The 16,484-nt window shown below is 43.4% G+C and overlaps 1 protein-coding gene, 1 long non-coding RNA gene and 1 pseudogene across 5 annotated transcripts; 1 reads left to right on the plus strand and 2 right to left on the minus strand.

The window, feature by feature from the left end:
* Positions 1-1,035: 1,035 nt before the first annotated feature.
* LOC120688317 lies at positions 1,036-1,828 on the minus strand (annotated as a pseudogene).
* A 3,438-nt stretch (positions 1,829-5,266) lies between these two features.
* LOC120688014 lies at positions 5,267-6,197 on the plus strand. The gene is made up of 3 exons (XM_039970138.1): positions 5,267-5,392; positions 5,888-5,986; positions 6,086-6,197. Exons 1-3 carry the CDS (start codon positions 5,282-5,284, stop codon positions 6,191-6,193), a joined length of 318 nt encoding a protein of 105 aa, XP_039826072.1. The 5' UTR covers positions 5,267-5,281; the 3' UTR covers positions 6,194-6,197.
* A 3,431-nt stretch (positions 6,198-9,628) lies between these two features.
* Positions 9,629-11,632, minus strand: LOC120688015. Of its 4 annotated transcripts, none has more exons than XR_005680945.1 (4): positions 11,453-11,632; positions 11,022-11,249; positions 10,078-10,902; positions 9,629-9,990 (listed from the first exon to the last, which is right to left on the minus strand). It is a non-coding gene; the product is annotated as an uncharacterized LOC120688015 (long non-coding RNA). The 4 variants fall into 4 exon arrangements; XR_005680944.1 differs by having other exon boundaries at positions 11,347-11,632; XR_005680946.1 differs by having other exon boundaries at positions 10,078-10,553; positions 10,807-10,902; positions 11,022-11,629.
* Between the last annotated feature and the right edge of the window lie 4,852 nt (positions 11,633-16,484).

Here is a 16,484-nt window from a genome sequence, read left to right on the forward strand (position 1 = left end):
TAGTACCTCTCAATGTAGTGTACTGTATAAGCGTATAAGGTCCTCAGGACGTGGATACGTATCGGTGTATATCTTTGTACCGTGACAAATGGCCTTGGTCTATGGTATCGCTTTACATAGGAGACGGTGACGGTATTGGAGAGATGCCAAACTTGGTTACGCGGCAAAGCGAGCAGCTTTTCATCGTGACCTCTACTATATGTGAAGATTTGTATATACTACCCCCAATCATTATTATAATAGCTCTCCAACTTCACCCTCTGATCAATATTACGTGTGTTATTTAAAATGAAATGGATACAACATAAATCGTATTTAGATGGACTTAGTGTGTTATGACTTTACCAGTGTCAATAAATACTATAGGAATAATTGTGACAATGCTATTGATCCTTGTGGTGGAACCTACCCACCCGGGATTGGGATGCTCGCATTTTCCTGATTTCATTCCAAGATTTAACTGATGCTATTTTGCATATGTGTATGTGTGTATATTGTGTCTGTACTGTATTTAAAGAAATTGACAGTTGTAGTCAAACTACACACTATACAAATGAATAGTGACGACAATTAAAATACTTTATAACTTAGCTCAAAGGTTTTTTTGTCGTGCATAGTATTTATTTTTCATTTATGACTTTTTCTTCTTAGCTTCTTGGTTGGGTGAAACCAATGACTTCTTAGCATAGCATTACTCTAAAATCAAAATTGATGTGTTTCATTATTATAGATTCATAATATGTCGATTTTTTTGTGTGCTAAGTTATGTGCGCGTGTATATAATAGTCAATTAATTGCTTTCTTCCAAATTATTGAAATTCAATGTCATTGTGATATTTCACACTGCAAATTCTTACGAAGTATCATGTTGCAAGAGGTAGAGATTGGACTCACAAAGTTGAGGCAAAACAAAAGCGGGGTCGGAGTCAAAATAAAGAAGGAACCAACCAGTGGGCAGTAGTAGTAGTTGTTGCATCAGCAGATGACAGAGCATGTTACAGACACTTTTCCACAGTAGCAAAGGGGGGTGGCTTCCACTCAAAAAGGAAAAGAAGAAGGTCTTGAAACGCAAAATGCTTTTACAAACCACCGCGTACACACACGCTCGGCGGCGATCGACCGGCGGCCGGCGGGTGACATCAGTAGCTCACGCGTCGTCGTCCCCTTGACGTCGCACCGCGCCAGGGTGCAGTAGTAGGGCCCGACGGCGTAGGTGGCCTTGTCGGGGCTGAAGTGCGTGAGGCGCGACGGCTTCTGTCCGGTCCTGCCGCCGTTGAAGACGGCGCAGCCGGCGTCGCCCGAGGAGGCGAGGCGGACGAGGCACAGGGACGGGGCGAGGTCGGCGCCGTTCGCCTTGCTGGGCACCTCGATGTTGAACACCCCCTGGCCGTCCGTCGCGTCCGAGCCGTGGTACACCACCCGCGCCCCTGCCGTCCACGCACGTGATGCCCACCACGCTGCCTGCGCATAATACACACGGGTTAGCCGGGCCGGGAACGGATCGTGTCAGCGCCTCAACGGCGGCGCGTGCGCGCGTCCTGCTGGACACGGGGAAGGCAGTGTGGCCGTGCGGGTGGGCGAACGAACCTGGGATTGGCCTGGCGTTGTAGGCGTAGGCGTTCCAGTTCTTGGTGCAGTCCTGGCACTGCACCGTGCCCGTCACCGTGAAGGTCGAGGGGTGGTAGTCCGGCACCCGCGCCGCCGCCGCCGCCGCCGCGATGACCACGGCGGCGGCCGCCACCAGCGCGAGGGCGCGAGTGCTCCTGATGATCCGCGCCATCCCTGCCGCGCTCGCCTCGAACCGTTGTTCGCGTGTGCGGTGGAAGATGGGACGGGCGTTTTGGTTGTCGAGATTGAGCCGGGACGGTAGCTGAGGCCGTGGCTCTTTATCCGGTAGGAGTTGCTACCCCTGGCGCTCGACGTGAGCCCAAGTTCAAAAAAAAAATCTCTACGATGGATGTGGCCGGCCGGCGACGTGCGCACCAGTTTCTGTCGTGGTCGGTCGGTAGATAGCCTCGGGCGCCACCCGTCCGTCCGCCCGACGTGGAGGTGGCCACCCACGTCGGCTCCGGTGGTGCGGTCTCAGGCACCGCGCCCGTTAGTCGCGAGCACGCGACGCCGACGGCCGCCGCGCGGGAGCACAGGCAGCGCGGCCGGGAGCACGGCCTCAACCGACGTGTTGACCACCAGCGAACAGATACGGCCCCGAGCGCTGGCGGGCCAGACTAGTTTACGGTCGCCCGTAACTTGACTTCCGTACAGTCGATTTTCAAGCCATGTGCCACAGTCGATTTTCAGGCCACGTGCCACTCAGCCATTCTTTTTCCAGCTCGTACCATCCGCCTAATCATTGACGTCACAAGAGCGCACACAGAGCCCAGGCTGACATGTCACTGCCCCTCACGTCACCTCTCACATAGTCTAAGCCTAGTCGTCTCGTTCCCCTACTCCACTCAAACAATATATCAGCATATATCAAACAAATATATAACAATTTTATGTAATGAAAATTTTATTGATTAGTTTTGTATAAAAATATGATAGAGAAAAATTCCATAAAAAGTTGAATGAGAATATTTTGCGACAAATTTTTGAAAGAAACGTCTGTAATTTTTTCTATATGAAAAAATTCTGTAGCTAAAAAATCCGAGCAAAAGAATCTCAAGCAGAGAACTTGGAGATAAAAGTTTTTTTTGGAAAAACTTGGAGATAAAAGATTGAACACAAAATTTCAAGACAAAAAAATCCAGGAAACAAAAAAACTGGAACAAAAATTTTTTCAAGAAAAAATGTAACACACAAAAGTTAGCAAAAGAAAATTCAGCAAAATTTAAAAAGAAAAAAAAAGAAATAGAAAAGGCGGAATTGAAAAGGAAAGATGGAAAAAAAAAAGTGAAACTGGGAGGCGTGAAGGGAGCTGCCGCGCGTGGCCCACCGGCCCCCCACGTGCACGGGCAGCAGCTGCGTCGACCGCGCGGTCGACCGTAGAACCAGTTTCCGGAGCGCTGGCCGACCTGTTCTGGCCGTGTTTAGATCAGGGGAGGTGTAAACGCAAAAAAATTTTGCGTGGGAATTTTCCCAATTTGAAGTACTAAATGAAGTCTATTTATAAAACTTTTTGCACAGATGGGTTGTAAATTGCGAGACGAATCTAATGATGCTAATTAATTCATGATTAATCAATAATTAGCGGATGGTTACTGTAGTTTCACTATTGCAAATCATGGATTAAGTATGCTCATTAGATGCGTCTCGCGATTTACAGCCCAACCATGCAAAAAGTTTTGTATATAGACTTCATTTAGTACTTTAAATTAGTAAGATTCCTTTTCACTTTAATGTGTTTACGGTTTTTTTGCGTTTACGGAATGGTATCTAAACAAAGCGAAACAGCACGTCACGTCAGCACCCGAGTGTTTCTTCCATCCTCGTTCTGTCCGTCTGATCGCTTCTGTCTGCCATCTGTGTCCGTGTGATCGAACTCAGCTCTGACTCGGCATCTCAGCACGCCCAATTCTGACTGCCGATCGATGGTTTTCGTCCGTCTGATACCGCTGTCCGCCTGACCCGTCTGGCATGTGTCTTTCTTTTTTTTTTTGTATCGCTGACGACCTGACCCTACAAGGCAGTGAATTCTGGGAACTGCAGTTCTTACTTCATGTATTTTACGAAACATGATTTGTCCAGTATATGTGTCTTTATATGACAGTCATAATACCACTGTCATTTAAGTCTCGTTCAACTGTATTTTGTTTTGATCACTTGCTCCTGACTTAATTTGTAATGCCAATCAGCATGGATTTGAAGTTCTATGATTTCTACTACTCTACACATAGATGAAACATGGGATGTACAATATATTCATATTGATTTGACACTGTTAATTCCACTGTCATTTAAGTGTTAGTGTGTTACTGAACTGTAGCTGATGACATATAAGTTTTTTCCCCTGGTCTGAATATTTAAGAATGAATGTGTATTAACCTTTTCAATTTATTATAATACAGTATGCAAGCCCATTATTAGAGAATAATTAGTTTTCTTTGGCATGGAATTATGAGTCTATGGAGAAGTTCGATATATATGAAACTTAAAGTAGATCCGTGCATTATTTTGTGACTGCAATGTTTTGCGCAAACCTCAATTTTCCTAAAGTGCTTTCTACTATATCCTTTTTTTCCTTTGAGGCATCTATTTAGATATATCTATTCCTCTTTTATCATTACGTTTTGCTTGATATTTCAATTCCTAGTCTCAATTATAGTAGATAATAGTTAATTTAATTTGACAGTGAAATATTTGGTGTAATTTATGTGTGGGATAACTCTCATTACCTAATTGTTGTGTAATTGCTCCTTTATATCTATTCCTCTTTTATCATGTTAATTGTTGTGCAATAGTACAGTCATATCAGATCTTACTTCTAGATGGCAATGGATAGTATCTTTGATTGGGACAACAGCAATTCATGTATTTTTGAAGTTCTCACATGTTATCATGTGTAACAAGCTTTCAACTACGGTTATTTTGGATTGGAAGGATGAATGCTCATCGCTTGTGCTATGCCTGTCATCATGAATGTGCCTCTTGTATTTTTTTTTTATACACATGAACATTTCATATATTTTCCTTTACTTTAGCTGTTTTTGCTTGGTTACTATCTATTGCTGAAATGTCAGATACCTTCAAAAACGTTCTGCAGGTGATGGTCTATTCACCAATTTGATCATACATAAAAATGACTAGCTGGGGAAGACAAGCCGCCGTTTGTGTATGTTAAGAAGGTTCGCCTCGTGCCATTTGATCAAGCCACGGGATACATGCCAGGGTCTGAGCTCATCTGAGGAGTAAAACGGAGGGCTTCCTTTGATGGAGGATGCTATATATTTTGCCTGAGCTAAATTTATAGCACCAATAACTGTATTGTTCTATATGAACTGCATATATGTTGCTGAAACTACTATGGCAGCTATTTCTGAAATATAATATGTGCAATACTGCTGTGCCCTTTAACATGTCTATTTTACTCTAAATTTCCGTGCATTGCCATTTGCAACTTGAATTGTGTAGTACAATACTGATGTGTCTGTATGACCTTTAGATGTTATTCTGATGGTTCAGAAAACCGGGCATGTATCACTGGTACGCAATCGTGTTGTTGTGGTGTGTGTATCAATGGTGGAAATGTAGACCTAGGTGTTCTTGATTTTGGTAGTCAGTACAGTACATGGCCTACAGCTTACAGTTGATCTTGATCCCGCCATTGCCATGCCAATGAGTCATGACTAGTCCAATTTATATTGACGGTAATGCACCAACAGGTCTCTGCTATGGGAAATTGGAAGCTGGAATCCTAACTTTTGTTATCCCCGGGCTTCTTCTCGGACATCTGGTAAATCAGAACACCACATCAAACTGTTGGCAGCAGCTCTTTTTTTTTTTGAAATAAAAGGCAGCAACACTGCCACATCATATAAGAAGAAGAAGCATTCGTACATAATGCGTCGAAGCGAACACCACCACCACACAAACAACACACGCAAACAACGCACACAACAAAACACTACACCGCCACAACCTGGGAGAGGAGCCAAAAGAAGCCACCCGCGAACTGCGTCGTCGTCACCAACGCTGTGCCACGCCAAATGTCGTGGCCCGCTGCAGGCCTGAGCGGCAGCCCAAACTCCTCCACCATGGGACTATCCCCCTCAAGCCGCACACACACGATCGTCGATCCCCCTATTCCAGTGGAGCTTCAGAAGGACACTCACGTCGCAGTGCCGATGTTGGCAGCTGCTCTTGTCTTGCTTCTTCTTAGAGAAGGAACACCACCTCAAAATGTGGCACTCATGCTACACTATTTGTGGTCGCATACTCGCATGTGCAGTCTGGTTTAATGGATAACAGCACAAAGTCAGGCCTTTTAGGAGTGTGGATGGTTCTTTTCACCATTTTTGCTGCAAGAAAATTCCAGCAGCCCATCAAGGTAAAATATCTTCCAATGATTTGTATTAGGATCATTTTGAGCTACTGCTTTGCTTCCTCAATCAAATCTGACAGTTTCATTCTGTTCCTCATCGTCAAGGATGACATTAGCGACAAATCTATTTTCATGTTCAATGCACTCCCTGAAGAGGAAAAGAATGCTTTAATCCAGAAGCTCGAGAGGCAAACTCAACAGAAGTTTGAGTAGACTGTAGACATTGTAGGCAGTTCCGGAAGAACCAGTATTTTGTCCATCGAACTGCTGCGTTCGGCTGGTCTTGTAGCCTCCAGTGCTACAGTAATTTCCTCTCACAACACTCCAGCCACCAGCTCCAGCTCCAGCCAGCCCAACAGTATTTTTCTCTCACACCATTCCAGCTCCAGCCTGCCGAACGCGGTGGATGTATATGATAGTTCCGAATATCACGACATACATCAATGCATAGATGAAGATGAGAACATTGTAACTGACATGTATGTATATGGTCTGCATGTTTGTTGTTGGTAACATCACTGTATATATTTCGAGTTCTTTTATGGTGCACAATACTACCACTTGGTAATATGTAGTATAGAAAGATCTAACCATCCATTAGAAAGAGTAAAATTGTCATTAATAATTGAATATATACTGAAAAGAAATTTTAGATTTTTTTGCATCTTAGCCCTCCATCCCCTCTGTGCGGCCCTCTCTGTTCCAGTCCGCCGCCCCCTCGTTGGTCTCGCGCTCGCGAGACTTCCATCCGGGCCGCCATCTGCCATCGTGCCTCCGCCGGCTGCCGTCATGCTTCCTCCTCGTGCCCATCCGCCCTTCACGCAGGTAGGCGCCGCTTGCCTCCTCGTGCCTGCCTGCGTCGACCGTCGGCTGGGCTTATCAGCCACGGCTGGTTTCCTGTAGCTACAGTAAAAGGTCTCGGGAAAGCTTCCAGTGCCAGCGGCTGGGGCTGGCTGGAGCTGGCCAGCCCAGCCAACCGAACAGGGGTTCTTCGGCACCGGCCTGAAAGATCGGGTTCCTGGCCCTGTATAGGCGCCGCCAGTCCTTACTGAGCGCGGGATCGTGGGCGCCGCCAGTCCTTGCTTCATTTGTCGTCGACGGTGGCCAGCCACCATCCGGCGGTTCTTCTGTGCATTGGAGGCGGCGACATCATCCCGACCAATAGCACTGGTTCTTCTCGTTTGGCGACGTGAGCACGATCTTCCTTGTTGCGTCTTGCATTCATCAGGTGATTGTGCTCTTGACGTTGCAAATTGCTCAAGTTTATTAAGTATTGCATACATGATACATCCAATGAATGCAAATATATTATGATGGATTTGGTACTGTGGAATGGTTGATTAATGGGTACAAGATAATGGTTAGATCACAATATTCATCTTTTCGTTATCTATTGTTTGAAATTAATTTTGTGCAAAATGATATAATTTAAATCTTTTTATTAAATCTGATTTCTGTTCGCATGGAGATGCGCTGACAGGTGCTTACCGCACAACAACATGTTGAATTGCTTTCGTGGATCACAACTCCCTCAGTAGGAACATGGTCATGATGCATGTTTTTTTTTCTAGAGTGGCTACATTTTTTATAAACTATTAATTGGAATGATGGATGTATCCAGTGCCGTAGGCTCCCGCACTGTGCGGGGTCTGGAGGAGGTTATTAGCGGGAGGTCTTTCCCACACACCGTGCAATGTGTAGAGGCCACCGCTGGAACCTGTGACCTCTCGGTTCACAGGCGGCAAGTACTACCACTTGCACCAGGCCGCCCTTTTTATTAATTGGAATGATGGATGTAGTACAAATAGTTGCTTAGCATTTTTTTTATTGCTGATACCGTTACATTCTAACATTGTACATAGTAATTGTCTTCTACTCCCTTTGCAGCAAAGAGACTGCTCCAAGGGTGATGGGATCAAAGCCCACAGGCTGGAATGGTTCTGAACCAGAGATCAAATGAGAGAATGGTCAGCAGTTCTTCATGCTGCTCTTGAATCTGTGTTTCAAGTTTCAACCTCATACTGCCATTGTGAAATGTACCAGAGGAAGTTAAACAAAGTATCCCAGACTTTCTGTGTGTGGCTGCATTCCAGCCTGATAATGCTCCAGCTTCCCTCTTCTTTTCTTCTCATGTGTTTGTCATGTAAATGTCAATACTAGAATATCACTGCACGGACGGTGTTACTGAAGTGTTGATTGTGCTCTTATCATTTGACTGCGCCCACCCCTATCAGATTTGCATATATCACAATTGTTGGGTCTAACTTATGCTATATCTGCTGTGTCTTTGATATGGTAAACCCAGTCGCAGTTATAATTGCTGCAGAAACCAAGAATAAAATACTACCATGCCCTGTTATGTTTGATGTTTCCTGTTTATATGACACTTCGGTGGAATTAAATTTCCGGACACACAACAGTTACATTTAAAGAGTAAGTTAATCTCCAAATTTCTTGCATTGAACCCTTAAATTTAAGGGTAAATTGTGTTGTCGGCTCTTTTGTCTTGAACCGTTGAATCACAAATTTAAAGTACATAGAGCTCGGATTGTATTTGGTGAATAAACAATCTATTCAAATGCTCTTCGGATATACACATGGCACGGATGATGTAAGTATAACATCATGCTAGAACTTGGGTACAAACCAAACTGGTTATGAAATTCCAGCTTTGCTGAAAACAGAGTGATTTCATCTAACCTAACTTGTTTGTTAATACTCTACACATTAACTTTCTCTAGTTAACCTGATATTCATAACTTTACAAATCAAGGTCACCCGGTGCTGCCAGAAACGCTAAATCTTGTTAGCAACTCCAGGATCCCGCTTAGTGTCATCCATCATAGCCATTTTGCCACTGTTTTCTTCACACCCGTTAAGATCTTTGTACCTGACTGTAGTGCAACTAGATGTTATAAAATACATATATGAACAAAAACATCCTTGCCACCTGAAAGAAATATGAAAAAATGCTATCATCACGAGTCATCAGCTCAATATCAGGGAATGAAATGGTTAGGCATGCAAATGATGTTGTGAAAGGAAAAACATCCCAGTATGGCAACCCGCTGCTGAGACTTCAAAATCAACAGAAAAGGAAGGCATTTTTAAAAATGTGATAGTATGAGTGCAGCCATTCACAAATCACTCCTGTGCAGCCATTCACAAATCACAACCCAAAGATCATTGCAAGATCTGTGGTGAAGTAACGGACAGGAACCTGTAAAGCATAGATTCAAGACACAACTATTTCAACTGAAGATAAAATGGTATTCAGCAACCCCCAATGTAGAAGTGGATATGATTGAATTACGGAATGTAATAGTTAGGTCCCTTGATCCGGTCAAAGAAAAGATCTGTCGAAGCAATAATGACAACTGTGATAAAGATTGCATGTGCACTGAACATACCCCTGAAACGTATAATTGATCGTCAGTATGAAGATTCTGAAAAGAAAAGATGGGAACATGAGTATCATAGATATCAGCTCTCACACAAAAATAGCCTAAACAAGAAAGCATGCTGCTGTCAAAAGATACTTCTTCTAACAGAAAAAAGCTAAATGTTTGCTCCTGATCCAATTCCTCGGTGCAGGTGGTAAGTGGTAACCCCTCCGTTCGGAAATGAGGATGCTTTGAACAACGGGCAGATCCCCAAGACCATTGGACATTGGTTACTACTTGGTAGCACCCGATCACATGGTAAACAATGGCATACAATGCAAACTGTTCCTGGTAAGCTCTTACAACAGCAAGGATTTCGTTTGGGTGACCTAAATAAATTGCTACGAATCACCACTCAACCTATTAATGGCACAACAATTGGGGAGAATGCAATTGCAGAGTCGACTAGTTTCCATAGGTAGCACCGTTTGAGTTCAGAGAGGCGCCGTTCTGGGGAACATCAGCTCCCTCGACTTCTGACATGAAGCCGTTCTCAAAGAATGCCGAATGGAGGGCTTGCACACACTGTTTTGCCTCAATGTCATTGACTACCAAGGAAATGTTCACCTGCATGAGTGCAAACTCAGCATTATGCACTCTTTGGAATGTGCATAAAAACTTGATTTTTGTTTTAAGGTGAAGAGGGATGAATACCTTGTATGCCCCTTGTGAGATCATCTGCACGTTAACACCATTTCTTCGCAGAACACTGAATGCCTGGCATGCAGCAACATCGCTAACTGGTATATCAGTACACGAGAACACAACAGACCTTGCTCATATCTGTCTTTAGTGATGACTGTACCAGGCGAATGACGATTGTATGAGTTCTTAACTCTAACTGGTATATCACCATCCCTAGCAGGCCGCATTGATTGAGGATGCAAAACCTAACGATAGGTATGTATAACAAGTTATAGCAGAAATAAATTAAACAACAAGGTTACCAGTTAATAAAATTTTCTGCCTGCACATCTAACCTCCTAAACCAACAAAAAAAAAAGAAAGGCAAAGCAGAATGATCATGTAAACTAAAACTTCTGATCAAGATAAGTCAAGTAGGGGACGGGTATCGCATTTGCATAAATATTAGGATCACATGTCAGCACACCATCTACATCCTTCCAAACCTATAAAAAAGAAAGAATTAGCAAATCAGTTACAGGGGACTTGTAGTTTTTATTAAGCATATGAACAGCTTGCAACAACAACAGAGCCTGTTAGACCCAAGTAAGCTAGGGTAATGAAAGTACATTAATAGTAATATTATTAGAGGATCTAAAGCCCTGAACAACTTATTGATCGTAAAAACTTAATGAACCCGAACCAAACACAGGCATTCCATATGCATTAATGTAAGGATCTGTGACATTGAAAACAAACCTGGACTTCTCTTAATCCCAAAGCTTTGCCAATAGATGTAGCAGTCAAGTCACAACCACCCCTGCCTAATGTGGTGACAGCACATGATTTACATCCCTGAAATTTATGAAGATGATTATGAATCCAAACAGAGCAACCTTTTTTCTCTCCTGAATACGCAGGAGCAAGCAGAGCAAATTTGTAACCCTCAACACAAATCATGTGGAAATAAAAACCTTCCCAAGAAAACCAGTGACTATGGGAATGGCAGGGCCATCCATCCAATCTCCATTTAGCCTCTTTGCCACAGCAGGATAAGTGACTTCAAGAATATCCGCATTGGTGAAATCATCAGTGGTCTGTCATGGATTAGTACGAGTAGCATTTGCCTATTGCATTGCGTTGGTTGCCTGGCTCGGTCATGTGCTTTGCATTGGTTGCCTGGCTCTCTCAACAAACGAAGCCTGAAAGATCGAGAAACCATTAGTAGATTATTTGACTATGGGTTTGTTTGAGAGCACTCCACTTCAAAAAAATCTGCTCCACTCCACCATTCAGTACCACTCCATCAATTTTTTCTCATTATGTTTGGGAGAACTCCACCCCATAAATCTCATAAGCCCAGTTCTTTTCACCCCACTGGCCCAGCACACAAGCAACAGCCCACCTCGACCATCTTCCCTCCTCTCACTTCCACGCGGGGTCCACTAGTTCTTCTACCCACAACTGGCAGCCCTGCCTCGCCCTCGACAATGCAGGGCGGCAGCAGCATGCCCGGGCCATGGGTGGCGGCGCGGCGGGGCCATTGCGGGTGCCGCCGGCGGGGCCATGGCGGGCGGCCACGTGATGGGGGGCTGCGAGCCCGAGCAGCCGGGGGGCGGAGGCGGCGAGCTCGGGGAGGCGGCGGCGAGCACCGGCGGTGGCGGCGGCGAGCCCTAGGATGGCGGCGAGGCCCGGGGTCGGCGAGCCCCGGGGGCGGCGAGGCCTGGGGGCGGCGGCGAGCACTGGTGGCGGCGGCGGCGAGCCTCGGGGAGGCGGCGGCGAGCCCCGTTGGTGGCGGTGGTGAGCCCCGGTGGGGGCAGGCGGACCGCGGTGGCGAGCTCCGAGTAGCGGTGGCCGGCAGGGAGCACTGCTCGGCGTGGGGTGTTGACTTTTTCTAATTTCTTGATGTGAAAGGGTACGGAGAGTGTGTAATCAGTGGCAGGTGGGTAATATTTATCAACTCCACCAATTTCATATTTTGGTGGAGTACCTCTTGAGGAGCTCCAGGTTTTTGGTGGAGTGGAGCTGATATTTGGTGGAGTGGAGTGAAGCTAAGTGATGTGTTTGGATAAAAAAATAGAGTAGAGCCAAATTTAGTGGAACAGAGCTCTCCCAAACACCCTCTATATATATATACTAGGATAGCACTCCAGGATTCTACTACTCCAGGATTATCTTAGGTTGTCATCAGATTATCAATACAATTGAAAAACTTTAGAGCGAGTAAAACACTCCACAGCTTGTTGGGTGGCAGTTTATTATTCGGATACTCCCTCCGTACCTGAATTAGTTATCGTTTAGAACATAACTGTGCTTACCAATGAAAGATTAATTAGGGAGTGTATTTCATCCTTTGTTCTTATTAAATAGCGCTACGGGTGTCACCTTTACAACAATCTTGCGTAGCTTGAGCGGTTAATCTTCCTAACACTTATCCCAGCCTCTGGCTATGAAAGACTCACTACAACAAAACATGCATGTAGAGACATTATTTTTAACTTTTAGAGACATTTTAGGTTTTCTCTACATAATTGTAGAGTCATTTTTTACTATATCGTAGAGGTGCCACTACATTCAGTGTCTATTTAAAAAAAGACACTTTGTTAATTACTCTAAGACAACTTGTAACTCCACAGCTTGTTGGGTGACAGTTTATTATTCGGATACTTACTCTGTACTTGAATTAGTTATCGTTTAGAATATGACTGTGCTTACCAATGAATGATTAATTAGGGAGTGTTCTCCTTTGTTCTTATTAAATAGCGCTACGGGTGTCACCTTTACCACAATCTTGCGTAGCTTGAGCGGTTAATCTTCCAAGACTTAGAACCCCAGCCTCTGGCCATGGAAGACACTACAACAAAACATGCATGTAGAGACATTATTTTTAGCTTTTAGAGACATTTTAGGTTATCTCTGCATAATCGTATACAACAATCTTGCGTAGCTTGAGCGATTAATCTTCCAAGACTTGAACCCCAGAGGTCCGTTTGATCTTCGCAAGATTGTTGTAAATGTGGCACCCGCAGCCCTATTTAATAAGGGCAAAGGAAGAAAAATATTTCTTAATTAATCACATCTTGGTAAGCACAACCATATCCTAAACGATAACTAATTCAGATATGGAGGAAGTACTCTGATACAAGTACTTAACATAGTACTAGTAGCTGCAACACAAATTAAATGTGACCTTTATTTGGATGGTGCCTGGAGTACGCGCAATTAAAAAAGGGTTGGTGATCTTCATTAAAAAAAGGATACGCAATAAAGATCTCGCGGATGAATTAACATGTGCTTCCCTCTTTTGCAGGGTTGGTGAGGGTTTTGATGAAGCTTTTGAGTACATACTTCTAAGGAATCGAGTAACATACCCATTGCACTGATTAACAATTCGATGGCTTTTGTTGAATCTGTTGTGCCTACCACTTAACACTTAAAGGCCTAAATATTGTCTTCAAAAATTTCTAGAGACCTTTTAGATTAAGGGAAAAAGAGATTTGTTTCTTACACCGTTGATAAAAAATTCTAGTTCTTTTTTCTCTTAGTTGAGATTCCTGTATGAACTCAAATTCGTGTATATGTACTGATAAAGTTACAAATAAGGAAATAGTAGACCAACATTTGGAGAACATATACCTGCGACCCAGCTACTTCTTACTCGGCCGGGTGGGGAAAGACCACCCCACCGGTACTAACTTAAGAAGAAGCATCGGCTTCCCCGACCGAGAAAATCCCCGAACCCTGGCTTCGCCCTGACACTGGGAGACGTAACCCCTGGAAACTGTGCCTGGGCCATGTAAGGGTCCTCAGGCCGATCTGGGCCGTCTCACAACCAGTACTTTGGCACACGGGGCAGCGAGGGGATTTTTTTACCCTCAGCCTGAAATTCGCTCCCACGGGTAGTCGAACTCATGACCTGAGGGGTGTCACCGGAGTGACTAACCAACTGTGCTAGCATCCTTTGGCGACCCAGCTACTTCTTACTATTACTAATTGGAGGTTCTTTTAAAGCCTCGACATGAGGCCACCTAGAATCCTAGGTGGACACCCCTAAATTTGCATATAAATTATCCAATTATGTTATTACAAGTTAAATTACTCCTAATCTGAATCTACATTATATAATGATAATAAAATATTAAAGTGCACCATTATAAAATTCTAAATTACTATTTCTATCATTGTTAATATTATTTATATTATGGTTTATGAAAAACACTATCCAAGATATATGTCACCATGTATTCATGTATAATGGAAGAGATAAAGAATATCTATTCACAAATAAATAGTTCAACTAAATTTATATCGAGTACGTATGGAGGTGCGATGCAAAATGAAATCTTTTGTAAGAGCAACTCCAACCCACATCCTATTTGATCTCCTACTCTACATTTAGGAGAGAGAAAGGGGGAAAACATCTCCAACCAAACTCCTATCTCATTTCTAACTTTGAGAGTCTCTCAAATCTGTTGGCCTCCCCTCCTACTTCTAGGAACAGAATGAGAGTCTCTCATTCTTTGAGAGAAAGCTGTTGGAGACCATTGTTAAATAGGAGAGAGAAATATGATGAGAGACTCTCATATAGATGGAATAAAGGGCCAAAAATAGGAGGTGGGTTGGAGTTGCTCTAATTAGGTAATGATAAATATATATTTTAGAGTATACATTAGAATATTTAATAGATGAAAAAGACATAAGATAGATAATTATAATTATTAACCTCATTCTTATATTAATTCTAATTTGCCCATGCAGGAGCACGGGTTAATAGACTCGTTTGTCCTAATACAGAGCCAAAATTTGGATGATCTTTTTTCTTTTGGGCTTTCCTCAAATTCATGATATTCATTTTATACGTGCGGCCATCCTTGGCACAAAATTTGTTCCTCTTCCGTTGCGGTAGAGTGTTTTAGTTCTGGTTTCACGATGGCATGTGTTGATAACTTAGCATTAGCATTAGAGCATCTCGAGTAGTTCCCCAATAATCCTTTTCCAATAATTGGTATTGGGAGATGTCTCAATAGCAGATTTAAAATTATTGAGGAAGTTGCTTTTGCAGTCTCCCAATACTTTTGTCCCAATACAACAACATATTGGGAGAGCATAAATCCTCCTTTTATTTGAGGGGAGATGGGGTGAAATATTAAGACATCCCAATAGTTTTTTTGGGGAAAGAGAACTGTATTGGGAAACTTCTTAAGCATATTTTTTTCAATAAAATATTATTGGAGAATAGGGGACTGCTGGAGATACTCTTAGTCATTTTAGGTTTTTTCCATTCATAATGACAAACGAAAGGCATGCATGTGCTTCTCCTGAGGCAGCATCACAGGAAAACGAAAGGCAGAACCCCTTTTCCTGGCTGCATGAATGCCGGGGGCGTTTTTATTATACCTTCCAAAAAAACAAAGGAATGCCAGTACAATGTGGTCGTGGAAGCAACCGTGAAAATTATCGTTAAAGTGAAGAAAAGTCGGCATATCAATTGCTCAACAGGCCAGCAAGAGTCCAAATATACGCTCCAGTCCCAGGAAACGGTGGATGGTAGTATATGTCAGCGCAGCTTACACAAGTCACCGTGACATACTCTTGACTGCGAAAACTGATGGAAGCAAAAGAATTCAGGCCCGCTTCAGTCCACAGGCGAATTTCGAAAGCAGTACTGTAAGCTTATGAGCGCGGAGGACCATCTTTTTGGGTCGGGCAAAGCGCTCCAATTGTTTGGTGATCGCCGCCGGTTGGGTTAAGCCAGTAATACTGTCATGCCACGCTCTGCCCAGGGCCGTTTTGTTCATAGCAAAGGGCGGATCTACAGATGGAGGCTGCTGATTCCTTTGCAAGCCAAGGAACGACCAAACGATTCAATCAGCATGTTTTTGACAGATTCAATATGAGCGACCGACCATCACCGCAAGCAACACAGGACGCCGCTACGAAGCTAGCTAATTCTCCTGAGAGATCAGTCACTATGCCATCTGTATTGTGCTCTATTTTCTACTGAAAATGAAATTTAAGAAATATCGTGAGAAAACAATATGAAACTCAATGCATGGTGCTGCTAAAAACCAACGTATATATAAGTAGCAGTAACCACAATTCAACGCCATATGGGTACTACGTACTAGACATTTTCTCTGAAACTACCTGCCAAGATCTCTGCAGTTGCGTTCCCAGCTGGGTCCTCAGTAGCACTTCCTATAAGATAACATAAATATTTCTTTATACAAGTCAAATCCTCCTTTAACCATTCATCAAATAGTTTTTTTTAGAGAAAATTCCTCAAATAGTTTCACTATGTGCAGTGGCAGCAGTGCAGTCTAGTGATGGACAGTGATACTATCATAGCAATGCTGAGCGCAGAAACAAAACAAATGGCATTGACATCCAAAAGTAATAATCACGAACTTAACTGAGAAACTTCACAAGCATGATTA

Source organism: Panicum virgatum, chromosome 9N (assembly GCF_016808335.1).
Source record: "Panicum virgatum strain AP13 chromosome 9N, P.virgatum_v5, whole genome shotgun sequence".
NCBI lineage: Eukaryota > Viridiplantae > Streptophyta > Magnoliopsida > Poales > Poaceae > Panicum > Panicum virgatum.

What these genes read in the sequence shown, in the direction of transcription:
- LOC120688014 (XM_039970138.1), top strand. Translation starts at nt 5,282, where the DNA reads ATGACTAGTCCAATTTATATTGACGGTAATGCACCAACAGGTCTCTGC. An exon ending in GGCTTCTTCTCGGACATCTG is followed by an intron (nt 5,393 to 5,887) that starts GTAAATCAGAAC and finishes TCGCATGTGCAG; the next exon opens with TCTGGTTTAATGGATAACAG. An exon ending in AATTCCAGCAGCCCATCAAG is followed by an intron (nt 5,987 to 6,085) that starts GTAAAATATCTT and finishes CTCATCGTCAAG; the next exon opens with GATGACATTAGCGACAAATC.